The sequence below is a fragment of the Pan paniscus genome, chromosome 18, assembly GCF_029289425.2.
Source record: "Pan paniscus chromosome 18, NHGRI_mPanPan1-v2.0_pri, whole genome shotgun sequence".
NCBI lineage: Eukaryota > Metazoa > Chordata > Mammalia > Primates > Hominidae > Pan > Pan paniscus.
The window spans coordinates 5,331,386-5,346,918 of NC_073267.2; the positions used below are offsets into that span (position 1 = coordinate 5,331,386).

Below are 15,533 nucleotides of genomic sequence, written 5' to 3' on the forward strand. Positions count from 1 at the left end.
TCCTGCGGCACAGCTGTGTTACCAAGAAGTGTTTTATTTTTCTTGCAGTAGCTTTGTTAATTGCACAAAATCATGTTTTGTTTTTGCCATTTAAACATTATCACACAATCCTATTCTGAAAGACAAATGTTCATTAAAAACAAAGCAAAAATAAAAATTCACAACCTTAATTACCTAGATTTGTCATTTAAAGGTTTAAAGAAAAAAGGGAGGGGCTTTCTTACAAGCTTTTTCACAAGTGTCACATTTTCTCCTTAAAAGGGAAGGATTTCAAAAGAAAGGTGAAATAGCTTAAACAGAAATATTCATAAAAAGGAACTTTACAGAATTGTCAACAATATTAAGACAACATTGACTAACCGGTTTCATTACCGCATCTTCCCCCGCCCCCACCCCCAGTGTGTTCCGCCAGGACTAGAACAGGCTTTGTGTTCAGACAGAAATGCTTCAAAATCCCAGTGAAATGAACTGTGCTAAAAACCCGACAGGCATCTTCCCTGCCCTCCCCCCACTCGTCTTCTGCAATCCTCTAACCCAGTTTCTAATCTCTGAAAGGGGCCAAAGCTGTGAGGGGGGAAGGACCCCGCCCTAGTGTGGCCACCCTATATATAATTACATATTGCATCATAAATGCTGGCCTTCCTTCTGCAAATTATGATTTTGGAAAATCCAACCCATGCAGAGGGATAAAAAACTGACACCCCTTGGGTAACTTTTTTTTTTTGCAACATCCCAAGCCCCCCCCGGTCCCCTATCCAAGGACAAATGTAGGGCCTCTAGGATGTCCCAGACCCACCTCGGAGGGCCAGTCAGTTCAGGTAGGTCAGGCCCAGTTCTCTTCCCTCCCGACAGACCCCGGGCCCGGGAAGCACCGAAGACCATGATGCTGGCTGGAGTGAAGACACTCGTTTCCGTATCAAGAGCTGAGCCTAAGAAATGCTCATCGTTGGTCAGGCTGGGTCTGGGCCAAAGGGACAGACAGAAAGAAATACTGTCTCCATGGAAGGAAGAGGGAGAGGAGGGAGGATGGAGAGCGGTGGGCATGCAGGGGACTTGGCAGGGCAGGCTGGAGAAGGTGGGACCACTGGGAGGGGACCGAGGTAAGAGTGGCTCTTCAGAGCCAGGTGAAGTCTGTGGCCTAACGGAAACAGAAAGGAGCGCCCCCAACCCCCACTCCTCTTGGCTCATCACTAGTGGCCCTGAGGACCCCCTCCCAAGGGATGGAATGCAAATCCAAATACTAAAACAGCCTAGGGAGGAGCGAGCGCCCGCTGTGGCAGTGGCATCTGGGGCATGGCTTCGAGGCGGTGAGGGCCGGGCCTCCATGCTCACCTGCAGGCCGGCTGCTTGCTGCACTCCCTGGAAAGCCAGGGCCCCATCTTCTCGGGACTCTGCCAGTCTCTTTTCAGTTCACAAAGGCGTCTATGGAGCGCTGGGTGCACACTGGACGCTTAGACGTGAACATCTTTCTCAGCTCATCACCTGAGGTTGGAGGGCCCCAAGGGCCCCTCTGTCTGGAGTCTGTACTGGCTCATCTGGGCCCAAGGCCTCTCCTTGTAGGGAATCCAGTGGGGGATGTGGACATGACTACAGCCTCTTCGCTCTGGGGGAAGCTGTGGGAAGGCTTCCAACTCTCGTTGCTGATTCTAGTTCCTTGACTGGAAGGGGTTTGAGATAAGACAAGCTCGGAAGAAAAAAAGCCAGGCAGCAGTTTCTGGGCAGCTTCTATCCTGGGGCGAGAGCCTGTGTGTGTGTGTGTGTGTGTGTGTGTGAACACACAGCCACCTCGTCCGGGGGGCCAGTGCCCAGCTCAAGAGCTTTCCCACACGCCAATCCTGCTGACACTTGTCCCCTCCCCACCGGCCTCAGGGGAAGGGTGCTGCTGTGTGCTGTGCTGATGGCAAGTCTCAAAGTCTGTATAAAAGGAAATGGAGATAGGTGGGCTGGTCCAGAATGAAGTCCCAGGCCCCTGACCCCATGTGAGGAAGAGGGGGTCAGAGGGGGGATTGGAGGGGTGAGGGCGGGGTGTCGACAGCTTAGTGTATGTAGGCTCGGTACACGGCGGACATATCGTTGTCGGACTGGTCCAGCGCCTTGGCTCTTTTGTACACCTGGAAAAAAAAGAGATGGCTCAGTCTCTGGCCCCAGAGCTGCCTTCAAGACCTAGACCTGATTCCTGGAGGCAGTGGTGGATGTGGCTAGCAGGCAGTGCTGGAGCCCAGGCTGTCTGGTTAGGAATCCTGTTTTGACCTTGCATGAAGCACCTCCGTTTCTCTGGACCTCAGCCACTGTGCTTCTTGCTCTGGGAGAAGGAACAGTACCCGGGGGATCTTGTGAGAATGAAGTACACTATGGGATATAAAACATTCAGCATTGGCTGGGCACTGCGGCTCATGCCTGTAAGACCGAGGCGGGTGGATCACCTGAGGTCAGGAGTTTGAGACCAGCCAGGCCAAAAAGGTGAAACCCCATCTCTACTAAAAATACAAAAATTAGGGCCAGGCGCAGTGGCTCATGCCTGTAATCTCAGCACTTTAGGAGGCCAAGGTGGGTGGATCACGAGGTCAGGAGATCAAGACCAGCCTGGTGACCATCGTGAAACCCCTTCTTTAAAAAAAAAAAAAAAAATTAGCCTGGCATGGTGGCAGGTGCCTGTAATCCCAGCTACTCAGGAGGTTGAGGCAGGAGAATAGCTTGAACCTGGGAGGCGGAGGTTGCAGTGAGCTGAGATCACAACACTGCACTCCAGTCTGGGCGACAGAGCGAGACTCTGTCTCAAAAACAAAAAAAGAGCAAAACTGTCTCAAATAAATAAATAAATGAATAAAAAATAAAACAAGGGCAGATGAAACACCCAGGACACCTATACCTCAGAGTGAGAGTTCTCACACCTGTGGTGCTTCTGCCCCCAGGGGACATCTGGTAATATCTGGAGACATTTTCTGTCACCTGAGGAGGAGCTATGTCACTGGCGTCTGGTGGGTGGGCCACCCAACATCCTGCAGTGCTTGGATAGCCCCCCCACACAGAATGGCAGCAGTGCCGAGGTTGAGAAACCCTGCCTTAAAGGATGAGGGAGAGGGAGGGGGAAAGAAATGCTTCTGTGTGGTTGCAAAGTTTTTACATTTAATGGGAAATGGTACAAGATTAACTGTTTTTTTTTTTTTTCTTGAGACAGGGTCTTGCTCTGTTGCCCAGGCTGGAGTGCAGTGGTAGGATCATGGCTCATTGCAGCCTCGAACTCCTGGGCTCAAGCAATCCTCCTGCCTCACCTGCCTCAGTCTCCCAAGTAGCTAGGAATAGGGTGCTCGCCACCACGCCCAGCTAGTTTTTTATTTTTATTTTTGTACAGATGGGGGTCTTGCTATGTTGCCCAGGCTGGTCTCAAACTCCTGGGCTTAAGCAATCCTGCCTCGACCTCCCAAAGTGCTAGGATTACAAGGATCACAAGTATAAGCCACTGTACCTGGCAAGATTAACTCTATCTTAAGGATTTATACCGCAATCTGTAGAGTAACCACTAAAAAAAGAATGCAGAGGCAAAGTAAAAAAGAAAATAGATAAATGAAACTGGAATTCTTTTTTTTTTTTTTTTGAGATGGAGTCTTGCTCTGTCGCCCAGGCTGGAGTGCAGTGGTGCGATCCCGGCTCACTGCCAGCTCTGCCTCCCGGGTTCACGCCATTCTCCTGCCTCAGCCTCCAGAGTAGCTGGGACTACAGGCGCCTGCCACCACACCTGGCTAATTTTTTGTATTTTTAGTAGAGGCACGGTTTCACCCTGTTAGCCAGGATGGTCTTGATCTCCTGACCTCGTGATCCACCCGCCTCGGCCTCCCAAAGTGCTGGGATTACAGGCGTGAGCCACTGCGCCTGGCCTCTTTTTTTTTTTTTTTGAGACGGGGTCTTGGTCTGTCGCCCAGGCTGGAGTGCAATGGCACGATCTTGGCTCACTGCAACCTCCGCCTCCTGGGTTCAAGTGATTCTCCTGTCCCAGCCTCCGGAGTAGCTGGGATTAATAGTGCCCGCCACTATGCCCGGCTAATTTTTGGTATTTTTAGTAGAGACTGGGTTTCACTATTTTGGCCAGGCTGATCTCGAACTCCTGACCTCAGGTGATCTGCCCGCCTCAGCCTCCCAAAGTGTTGAGATTATAGGTGTCAGCCACCGTGCCCAGCTGAAACTGGAATTCTAAAAAGAAAGTAAGAAAGGAGCAACAAACAAAAGACAAAGACAACCAACAGAAATCAAATGATAAAATGGCAGCCCCAAATCGAACCACATATCAATACAACTACTACAGGTCAATGCACCAGTTAACCTTCAGAACCTGACCTCTGAACTCCTAACAGTATAGAGCCTAAGCTCATACCATCCAAACGACCTGAAAGCAGCGAGCTGCATTGAGAAATTAACCTAAAACCTCTGCTTGCAAGCCAATGAATCCTGTAGTCAGGGTGGAGGCAACTTGGAAGTCACTTCAAAGAGAACCTTTCCCAGCCCAAGCCACATGAAACCCTTGGGAAATAACTATAGTCAGAAATGAGCTTTCATCAAAAAAGACTTATAAAATACACAACGAATTCTACTGTCCAGAGAGAATCCACTGGTAGAATGAACAGGGGGGACTTGAAATAGTAATGTAATCTGAAAAAGTCATGAAATAAGTACTCTGAAATGTTGAAACAGACAAGAGACAGAAGACAGAATTTAGGAACAAGGCTGCATGCGGTGGCTCATGCCTGTAATCCCAGCACTTTGGGAGGCCAAGGCAGGCGGATTACTTGAGGCCAGGAGTTCGAGTCCAGCCTGGTCAAAATAGTAAAACCCTGTCTCTACTACAAATACAAAAATTAGCCAGGTGTGGCGGTGCATGCCTGCGGTTCCAGCTACTTGGGAGGCTGAGGCAGGAGAATCACTTTAACCCAAGAGGTGGGGGCTGCAGTGAACTGAGATCATGTCACTGCACTCCAGCCTGGGCAACAGAGTGAGACTCTGTCTCAAAAAAAAAAAAAAATAGAATTCAGGAAGAGAGAATTATACTATGAAAAGCCAGGTGTCAAAAGAACAGTACTGGCTGGGTGCCATGGCTCACGCCTGTAATCCCAGCACTTAGGTAGGCTGAGGTGGGTGGATCACCTGAGGTCAGGAGTTTGAGACCAACCTGGCCAACATGGTGAAACCGTATCTCTACTAAAAATACAAAAAGTTAGCCAGGAGTACTGGCAGGCACCTGTAATCCCACCTACTGGGGAGGCTGAGGCAGGAGAATCACTTGAACCCAGGAGGCAGAGGTTGCAGTGAACCAAGATTACACTCCAGCTTGGGCAACAAGGGTGAAACTCTGTCTCTTAAATAAAATAAAATAACATAAAATAAAATAAAATAACATAACATAACATAAAATAACATAAAATAAAAGTGTATCAGCTGATAGTACTTTAAAAATACAGCTGCTGTTTCACAAAGTGTCATTTTTATTATAATAATATGGTAAAGACAAATGTTTTTCAGTTGTTTTTTTTTTAGATTCAAATTCTATGAAGATGAGCTAAGAAAGCGGAACTTCTACCCTAAAAAACTTTTCGAAAGTGTATGTGAAGTTGGATACAGTTGTGCACGCCTATAGTCCCAGCTACTCGGGAGGCTGAGGTGGGAGGATTGCTTGAGCCTAGGAAGTCAAGGCTGCAGTGAGCTATAATTGTGCCACTGCACTTCACCTGGGCAAGAGAGTGAGACTGTGTCTCAAATATAAAAAAAGTGCACGTGTTAAGTGCTTAAAACATCATTTGAAAAATGCTAATAGACATGCTAATTAAAAGGCAGATACCGTCAAAATGGATAAAAATCCAAACCCCAATTACATACTGTCTATCAAAGCCATAATTTAGACATAAATAAGAGAGGAAATGGATGGAAAAATATACATACCATGAAAACAATAAGCCTGAGAAGGCTGTAGCAGCTTTCTTTTTTTTTTTTTTTTTTTTTTTTTTGCGACGGAGTCTCACTCTGTTGCCCAGGCTGGAGTGCAGTGGTGCGATCTAGGCTCACTGCAACCTCCCGCCTCCCAGGTTCAAGCAATTCTCTGCCTCAGCCTCCTGAGTAGCTGAGATTAAAGGTGCCTGCCACCATGCCCAGCTAATTTTTTGTATTTTTAGTAGAGATAGGGGTTTCAACATCTTGGTCAGGAGAATGAGACCATCCTGGCTAACACAGTGGAACCCCGTCTTTACTAAAAATACAAAAAATTAGCCAGGCATGGTGGCAGGTGCCTGCAGTCCCAGCTACTCAGGAGGGTGAGGCAGGAGAATGGAGTGAACCTGGGAGACGAAGCTTGCAGTGAGCCGAGATCGTGCCACTGTAATCCAGCTTGGGCGACAGAGCGAAACTCCGTCTCAAAAAAAAAAAAAAAAAAAAAAAATCATACAGGCAGCTGGTTGTGGTGGTTCATGCCTGTCATCCCAGCACTTTGGGAGGCTGAGGTGGACGGATCACCTGAGGTCAGCAGTTCAAGCCCAGCCTGGCCAACATGGTGAAACCTCATCTCTACTAAAAATACAAAAATCAGTTGTGTATGGTGGTGTGTGCCTGTAATCCCAGCTACTCAAGAGGCTGAGGCATGAGAATCGCTTGAACTTGGGAGGCAGAGGTTGCGGTGAGCCGAGATCGCGACACTGCACTCCAGCCTGGGCGAAAGAGCAAAACTCTGTCTCCAAAAAAACCAAAAAAACAAAAAACAAAAAAACAAAAAAAAAACCAATACAGGGCAGGGCATGTTCTTTGATCATAGAGCAGTAAGTTAAAAATCAATAATCATTAGATATCTAGGAAGACCCAAACACTAGATAAACTTTTAAGTAATTCATGGGTCAAAGAAGAAATCAGAAAACAAATTAACATGGCTTAGCGGACATTTAAAGATTTATATACTCATGTTATAAAGAAAGCAGGTTTAAAATAAATGATTTAAGATTCCACTTTAAAGGGTTTGAAAAAGAACAAAGAGGCCAGACGCAGTGGCTCACACCTGTAATCCCAGCACTTTGAGAGGCTGAGGCAGGTGGCTCTCCTGAGGTCAGGAGTTGGAGAACAGCCTAGCCAACATGGCAAAACCCCATCTCTACCAAAAATACAAAAATTAGCCGGGCAGGTTGGGGCACACCTGTAATCCCAGCTACTTGGGAGGCCGAGGCACAAAAATCTATTGAACCTAGGAGGTAGAGGCTGCAGTGAGCTGAGCTCACATCACTGCACTCCAGCCTGGGCGACAGAGTGAGATTCTGTCTCAAAAAAAAGAAAAAGAACAAAGAAAAGCTAAACTAAGTAGAGGGAAGGAAACGATAAAAGAAAAAGAAACTTGGCCAGGTGTAGTGGCTCACACCTGTAATCCCAGCACTTTGGGAGGCCGAGGCGGGCAGATCACGAGGTCAGGAGATCGAGACCATCCTGGCTAACATGGTGAAACCCTGTCTCTACTAAAAAAAAAAAAAAAAAAAAAAAAAATTAGCCGGGCATGGTGGCGAGAGCCTGAGGCGACAGAGCAAGACTCTGTCTCAAAATAAAAGAAAAAGAAAAAGAAAAAGACACTGAATAGCTGGGCGTGGTAGCTCATGCCTGTAATCCCAGCACTCTGGGAGGCAGAGGCGGGTGGATCACCTGAGGTCAGGAGTTCGAGACCAGCCTGAACAACATGGAGAAACCCCGTCTCTGCTAAAAATACAAAAATTAGCTAGGCATGGTGGTGGGCACCTATAATCCCAACTACTCAGGAGGCTGAGGCAGGAGAATTGCTTGAAACCAGGAGGCGGAGGTTGCATTGAGCCGAGATCGCACCAGTGCACTCTAGCCTGGGTGACAGACAGAGCGAGACTCCGTCAAAAAAAAAAAAAAAAAGAAAGAAAAAGAAACTGAAGGGCCTTGGGGCTTGGGCCACATCTACCCTACCTCATTTGCTGCAGCTGCCATGGGAGTTGGATGGTTGACCGCATCACCCAGCGCAATGGCTAAGCGGAGATCCTTCTGAATGTATTTCAGGTAGAAATCAGGCTTAAAGTTTCCTTGCAGGATATCTGAGGAGAAAAAGCCAGTATCAGACAAAAGCCAAGGACCTGAAACTAAAAACTACCTACGGTCCACCAGGTGTCAGTACCTAAAACATACTCAGGGCTCAGTTCCACATAGCCTAGGCCTCTTGGCTCCTCACTCACCCTTAGACACCTGAGGGCTGGAGCTCCCAGCCTATATCCCCAAATTCCGCCCACTGTGTTTCTGAACCTCCTCTGGCCAGGGTCAGGGACTGACTGGGGAGGGGCACCTTTCACGCTCACTAAATCCCTGACCTAGTACCCTGCTCTAATCAAACACCAAATGCAAGAAGAGGGGCCAAAAACAACTCACTTTGGCACTTCTGGTCCAGGAAGATGCTGGCCAACTGTCCCTGATTGAGGATGTCCAAGAGTGTCTGCTGGGACTGGCCTGTCACCTGGGCCAGGGTCAGCCCCTCGGCAATAGTGGCCATGAAGCTCCCTTGGACCATGTTCACGATCAGCATCATCTTGGCTGCATTGCCCACTTCACCTGCCCAGGGTAAAGACTCACGGTCACAGCCCAAGAATGCCACAGACAGGGCTTCTCTGTCCACCCTCACCTCTGCTCAGACCCACCTCTCTCCAGGGGAGGCCCCCTTCACCTGCCCCCGACAGACTGGCTCTTCCTCCTTCCACGCACTGACTATGCAGGTGAAAGGAAACCTTCCCCAGGGTCCCCGGCAGAAAGGCCGTGTGGGACTGACGCTGTCATCAGTGTGAAACAGAGGAGATGTGGCCCCAGGCTCCAGGCCTGACAGGTGCAGGCGTGTTACCTAGGAAGAAGGAGGTCTTCCCCATCGCCTGGAAGCAGCTGCTGCAGTCCTCATATAAGCCCCTGTCTCCAGCCGCTAAGATCACCAACATCCCGTCATTAGACAGCTGCTGATTCCCTGAGACGGGGGCTTCCAGAAAGCGCCCCCCCCTGGACACAATCACCTGGAAAGAAAAGTCACAGCTTCTGGAGGCCTCCCCTCTCCCAGCGCTCTCTGGGCAGGACTCAAGGAGTGTTGCTGAGTGGCCACGGCTGCTCATCACCTTCCAGAGCTGGAGGGGACGGCCACCCATACCAAGGTCCTTTAGCTGACACCTAAACTCAGGAGCTAACCATGTGCAGGTCACACAGGCTGAATCACAGCAGTGATGAGACGCTGGGGTCTCCACACAGGAACCCAACTGACTTGGAATTTTTTTTTTTTTTTTTTTGAGGTGGAGTCTCACTGTTGCCCAGGCTGGAGTGCAGTGGAGCGATCTCAGATCACTGCAAGCTCCGCCTTGCGGGTTCATGCCATTCTCCTGCCTCAGCCTGCCAAGTAACTGGGACTACAGGCGTCCACCACCACGCCCGGCTAATTTTTTGTATTTTTAGTAGAGACAGGTTTCACCATATTAGCCAGGATGGTCTTGATCTCCTGACCTCGTGATCCGCCCGCCTCGGCCTCCCAAAGTGCTTGGATTACAGGAGTGAGCCACCACGCCTGGCCGGAATTTTTTTGTTTTGTTTTTTTGAGACAGAGTCTTGCTCTGTTGCCCAGGCTGGAGTGCAGTGGCGCAGTCTCAGCTCACTGCAAGCTCTGCCTCCCGGGTTCATGCCATTCTCCTGCATCAGCCTCCTTAGTAGCTGGGACTACAGGCACCCGCCACCATGCCTGGCTAATTATTTTTTTTTTTTGAGACGGAGTCTTGCTCTGTTGCCCAGGCTGAAGTGCAGTGGCACGATCTCAGCTCACTGCAAGCTCCGCCTCCTGGGTTCATGCCGCTCTCCTGCCTCAGCCTCCCAAGTAGCTGGGACTACAGGTGCCCGCCACCGCATCCGGCTAATTTTTTTGTATTTTTAGTAGAGATGGGGTCTCACCATGTTAGCCAGGATGGTCTCAATCTCCTGACCTCGTGATCCGCCCACCTCGGCCTCCCAAAGTGCTGGGATTACAGGCTTGAGCCACTGCGCCCAGCCACGCCTGGCTAATTTTTTCGTATTTTTGGTAGAGATGGGGTTTCACCATGTTAGGTAGGATGGTCTCAATCTCCTGACCTCGTGATCCGCCCGCCTCGGCCTCCCAAAGAGCTGGGATTACAGGCGTGAGCCACCGCGCCCGGACTGGAATTTCTTAGAGACCAACAACTAGAACCAGATGCGACCATGTCAATGGCTCGGCTGAACACACACCTCCCCTGTGGATGCTGCCCTCCCCTCAGAACATATGTGGGTCCCAAAGTCCCCACTCCCTTATTTGGGCCAGATGCTCGGGGAGGAGGGATGCTTTGCCAGTGTCAAATGCAGACAGCTGCTCAAACCCCAATGCCAGGCGGGCGGCCTGGGTTGCTTCTCATCATAAGTGGCAGCTCCAGGACTTGATGCCCATCCCAGCCATGCAGCGACTGCCCATGGCTGTTCAGACTAGCTGCGGTTTGAAGGTGGAGCACGGGATAGGCTAGTCCCAAGGCTACTCGCCTCTCCTCTTCCCTCTCTGGCTTTGGCTCTAGAGTAACTTAACTGCCCACTCTTGTAAGCCTGGGTCTTGGGCTCTGATAGAAAAGATGCTGGAGAGCCAGCCCAAGGAAGGCTGCTACCTGGGCCAGCTCAGTGACGGTGTCAGCGTCCACTGTTGACATGTCCACGTAGCACTTCCCAGGGCGGATCCCTTGCAGCACACCACTGGGGCCCAGCACCAGCTGTGGGGACACAAGGGAGAAGCAATAGCCCAGGCTCCCGGGCAGATGCTCAGGAGCCCTACAGACCTCAGATCAGAATCCTGCTGCTGTTTTGGCTCATTTCCTGATTTCTATCAAGCTGAAAAGGGAAGAACAATGAAATAAGCAAGGGATAGAAAAGTACTTCCTGCATGCTCCCATTTATCTTTAAAAAGAATCTATGTGAGTGTGTGCATTTCTTTTTATTTAAAAAAAACAAACAAACCCCATTTAAAAGAATGAACCTCAGCATTTACTTTGGGGACTTCTTTGGATTTACTTGGATTAGGCTAGTCACCAGTTTAATAAGATGACTACCGCACTTGAACTTCTAAAATATACAAATACAGTGACAGCTAAACATAGAAGCTTGGCACCTGGACCAAAGGCACATTCAGTTCCAAAGCTTCTAGTTCAACAAGAACACATGAAGCCTGTTCAAGACACATTTCAGCACAGACTTCAAGGGCCCTAGTAGTGTTCATTCTTTGATCTGAATTAAAGGAAGTCTGTATTCAATTAATGCAAACACCCTTCACAATGGGAGATGGCCCCTGATGGGAAATTCAGCCCCCCACATGTGGACACTCACTTGGTGTGCAGGGGAGGAGGGGAAGAGGCCAGCCAGCAATCCTGGCTGTGACCCGGAGTTGCTGAGGGGAGGGAGGGGGTCCTTACGTCCTTGGCCGCCTTGGGATCCGACACGCAGGCGAAAGTGATGTCGCAGGTTGAGACGACTTCAGCGGGGGTTCTTCCCAGACGGGCCCCCTCCTGGATGAACAAATCACACTGCAAAAGTCACAGATCCTAACGTGAGCTGCAGGCAGTGCACAACAAACATGCCAGCCAGGCCAGAGAATTGCTGACCAGGCCTCCTGGCTGGACTACCAAGGCAGGAGGCTGAGGCCGGGAGCCTGGGTCATGGAGATAGGAGCCCAACTTTTGGGGAAGTGCACGGGGCCTTTTACTGGCCATCTTCAGTTTTTGCATGACGAGTGCCTAGGATGATGAACTGCTTCACAAGTGTCTGCTGAAGGTATGCTGTTTCAAGAATGGGGTATCAACAGTACCTCTCCCCAGCCCCCGCTGTGCTGTCCTGGCTGTGGCCCTGAGCTATCAACACTCTGCTGGGAACGTGGGGATGTGGTTGGAAGCCTTCCGCCTGGTGGCCATTCGTTTTTGGGTTGTTTCTCAACACTGTTGTCAGGTTAGTAAGACTTCTGGAAGTGCCTAAAAACACTACCATTTTGGCTTTTTTTTTTTGAGACAAGGTTTTGCTCTGTCACCCAGGCTGGAGCACAGTGGTGCAATTATGGCTCACTGCAGCCTCAACCTCCTGGACTCAAGTGATCCTCCTGCCTCAGCCTCCTGAATAGCTGGGACTATAGGTGCATGCCCCATGTGTGATTTTTTTTTTTTTTCTGTAGAGACAGGGTTTCACCATGTTGCCCAGGCTGGATGGGCCTACTATTTTCTATCAGACTTTTAATGTTGTTTATGATTCACATTTATCTATATTGTTGTCTTTCATAATTCTGGCATAATTATGGTTTATAGTGGTTGACTATGGAAAACTTCACTGAGAGATATACTGTGATTTACCTAATGGCTGACCTGTAGTTTGACACTTAGCCCACTTTCAATTGTAAAATGACATCACCAAACATCTTTACGTACAAAACTTCTCTATGTTTTAAATTCAGGTCTCCACAAATAGAATAAAACAGGTTCTAAAAGTTTTAAGGCTCTCAACAAATGTAGACAGATGACTTCCCAATGACACTATGTCACTTCATAAAGATCACCAGCAAGCTCTCCTATTATGCCAGTACCAAGTATGTAATTTAAAAACTACAAATAAGTGCCCATAAATACATGTAAAATTCTTCCTACCTGATCATTTAACCAGTCAAAAAAGGCAACTGTTTGATTTTTTGAGACAGAGTCTCGCTGTCGCCCAGGATGGAGTGCAGTGGCACGATCTCAGCTCACTGCAAGCTCTGCCTCCCAGGTTCACGCCATTCTCCTGCCCCAGCCTCCAGAGTAGCTGGGACTACAGGCGCCCACCACTGTGCCCGGCTAATTTTTCGTATTTTTAGTAGAGACGGGGTTTCACCGTGGTCTCGATCTCCTGACCTCGTTATCCCCCAGTCTCTGCCTCCCAAAGTGCTGGGATTACAGGCATGAGCCACCGCACCCGGCCTTGTTTGATATATTTTAATTACTCCTGATTACTGAATATTTTTTATGCCTTTGTTTCCTCTTTTGTGAGCAATTTTTTTGTCCTTTTTCTTTTCTGAGACAGGGTCTTGCTGCTGCCTAGGTGGGAATGCAGTGGTATGATCACAGCTCACTGCAGCCTCTACCTCCTGGGCCCAAGAGATCTTCTGGCCTCAGCCTCCCAAGTAGCTGGGACTATAGTAGGCAGGTGCCACCTCACTCGGCTAATATTTTATTTTTTGTAGAGATGGAGTCTCATGTTGTCCAGGCCGGTCTCAAATTCCTGGACTCAAGCAATCCTCTTCCGTCAGCCTCCCAAGGTGCTAGGATTATAGGTGTGAGCCTATTCTTACATCTAAAATTATTAATTAGCACCCTACTAATTTTTTTGTCTTAATTATCAAACTATGTTTAATAAAATCAACATATTACCCTTCTTACGTATTTGCTACAAGTACTTCTAGTTGGTATTCCTTTGAATTTTATTTTTTTGTTGTTGGGGAGTATTATCAAAAAAAATCAACTGATCTTCTTGTGTGATTTTTATTAGTTCTAGATTTACAAAGATCTATGTTAGTATTTATTTTCTTCTGGCTTTCTTTTAAAAAATTACTTCTGGGCCAGGCACAGTGGCTCACACCCGTAATCCCAGTATTTTGGGAGGCCAAGGCGGGTGGATCACCTGAGGTCAGAAGTTCGAGACCAGCCTGGCTAACATGGTGAAACCCCTTCTCTACTAAAAATACAAAACATTAGCCAGGTGTGGTGGCGCACGCCTGTAATCCCAGCTACTTGGGAGTCTGAGGCAGGAGAATCACTTGAACCTGGGAGGCGGAGGTTGCAGTGAGCCGAGATTGTGCCATTTTTTTTTTTTTTGAGACGGAGTCTTCTTCTGTTGCCAGGCTGGAGTGCAGTGACACGATCTCAGCTCACTGCAACCTCTGCCTCCCACATTCAAGTTATTCTCCTGCCTCAGCCTCCTGAGTAACTGAGACTACAGGTGAACGCCACCATACCCAGCTAATTTTTGTATTTTGTATTTTTTTTTTTTGAGACGGAGTCTTGCTCTGTTGCCCAGGCTGGAGCGCAGTGGCGCGATCTCGGCTCACTGCAAGCTCTGCCTCCCGGGTTCACGCCATTCTCCTGCCTCAGCCTCTGGAGCAGCTGGGACTACAGGTGTCCGCCACCACGCCCGGCTAATTTTTTGTATTTTTAGTAGAGACGGGGTTTCACCGTGTTAGCCAGGATGGTCTCGATCTCCTGACCTCATGATCCGCCTGCCTCAGCCTCCCAAAGTGCTGGGATTACAGAGTCAGCCACCGCGCCAGGCAAATGTTTAGGTTTTATAATAACATCCTAAGTTTAGGCATCTACATCTCTACCTGCCTGGACTAAAAGCTTGGCTTCTATTCTATTGCACGCAGAACGCTGAGACAACAGGGGGAGATGTCCACTCTTAGGGTTACCCCAGACTCTGCCGATCCAACAGGCACCACCCCTGAATGCTTACTTTCTCTGCAGTGCGGTTCCAGACAGTCACTGTGTGACCCATTTTTAGCAAGTTGGAGACGATTCCACTTCCCATGAGACCAAGGCCCAAAAATCCTATCCTGAAACAGAGAGAGACTGATGAGTTCAGGGTGGAACGGGAGGGTCACGGTGATGATGATTCCATGCAGCACAAGGCTCGCACCCTTATACAGCTTGGGGTAGGGGAATTCAGACCGCCAGAAACAGCAGTGTGCCAATCTACCTGCAGAGCCAGGGGCGTCACGCACATGGGTCTTTTCTTATGCCATGGTCTAAAGCTGTCCCAGGATGTAAACAGGCATTTTGAAACCCCTGACTGTCACAGAAAAAAGTATGATGTGTATGGTTCAGGGCCAGTCTCCCAGGGCAAAGTCCCCTTGCTGCCCTTTTTTTTTTTTTTTTGAGACAGTCTTGCTGTGTTCCAGGCTGGAGTGCAATGGCGCGAACTCAGCTCACTGCAACCTCTGCCTCCTGGGTTCGAGCGATTCTCCTGCCTCAGCTTTCCGAGTAGCTGGGATTACAGGCGCACGCCACCATGCCCAGCTAATTTTTGTATTTTTAGTAGAGACAGGGTTTCACCATGTTGGCCAGGCTGGTCTCAAACTCCTGACCTCGTGATCTGCCCGTCTCAGCCTCCCAAAGTGCTGGGATTACAGGCGTGAGCCACCATGCCCGGCCTCACACTTTACTTATTTTTTGAGATAGTGTCTTGTTCTGTTGCCCAGGCTGCAGTGTAGTGGTGCAATCATGGCTCACTGCAGCTTCGACCTCCTGGGCTCAAGTAATCCTTCCCCCTCAGCCTCCTGGGTAGCTGAGACTACAGGCATCTGTCAGCACACCTAATTTTTTGTGGAGATGGGCTTTTGCCATGTTACCCAGGCTGGTCTTGGACTCCTGGGCTTAAGGGATCCGCCCACCTCAGCCTCCCAAAGTGCTGGGGTTGCAGGTGTGAACCACTGCACCCGGCCCTGGATACTACTTTAAAGCCCAACAGAATCCACCACAAGT

General features: G+C 49.1%; 1 protein-coding gene across 9 annotated transcripts in view; it reads right to left on the minus strand.

Moving 5' to 3' along the window:
- Nucleotides 1-14: 14 nt before the first annotated feature.
- GLYR1 (glyoxylate reductase 1 homolog) overlaps nucleotides 15-15,533 on the minus strand; it is a 44,300-nt gene continuing 28,781 nt past the window's right edge. For 3 of the 9 annotated variants that reach the window (XM_003815105.5, XM_003815107.6, XM_034939746.3), the window contains 7 exons: nucleotides 14,506-14,605; nucleotides 11,454-11,564; nucleotides 10,656-10,757; nucleotides 8,861-9,023; nucleotides 8,398-8,577; nucleotides 7,945-8,069; nucleotides 15-2,111 (listed from right to left, as the gene is read on the minus strand). In XM_003815105.5, coding sequence (XP_003815153.2) covers nucleotides 2,037-2,111; nucleotides 7,945-8,069; nucleotides 8,398-8,577; nucleotides 8,861-9,023; nucleotides 10,656-10,757; nucleotides 11,454-11,564; nucleotides 14,506-14,605 — 856 coding nt within the window. In that variant the 3' untranslated portion in view covers nucleotides 15-2,036. The remainder of the gene's footprint in view (nucleotides 2,112-7,944; nucleotides 8,070-8,397; nucleotides 8,578-8,860; nucleotides 9,024-10,655; nucleotides 10,758-11,453; nucleotides 11,565-14,505; nucleotides 14,606-15,533) is intronic. The other 6 variants (XM_055099525.2, XM_063598317.1, XM_055099526.2 and 3 more) reach the window with 3 other exon arrangements.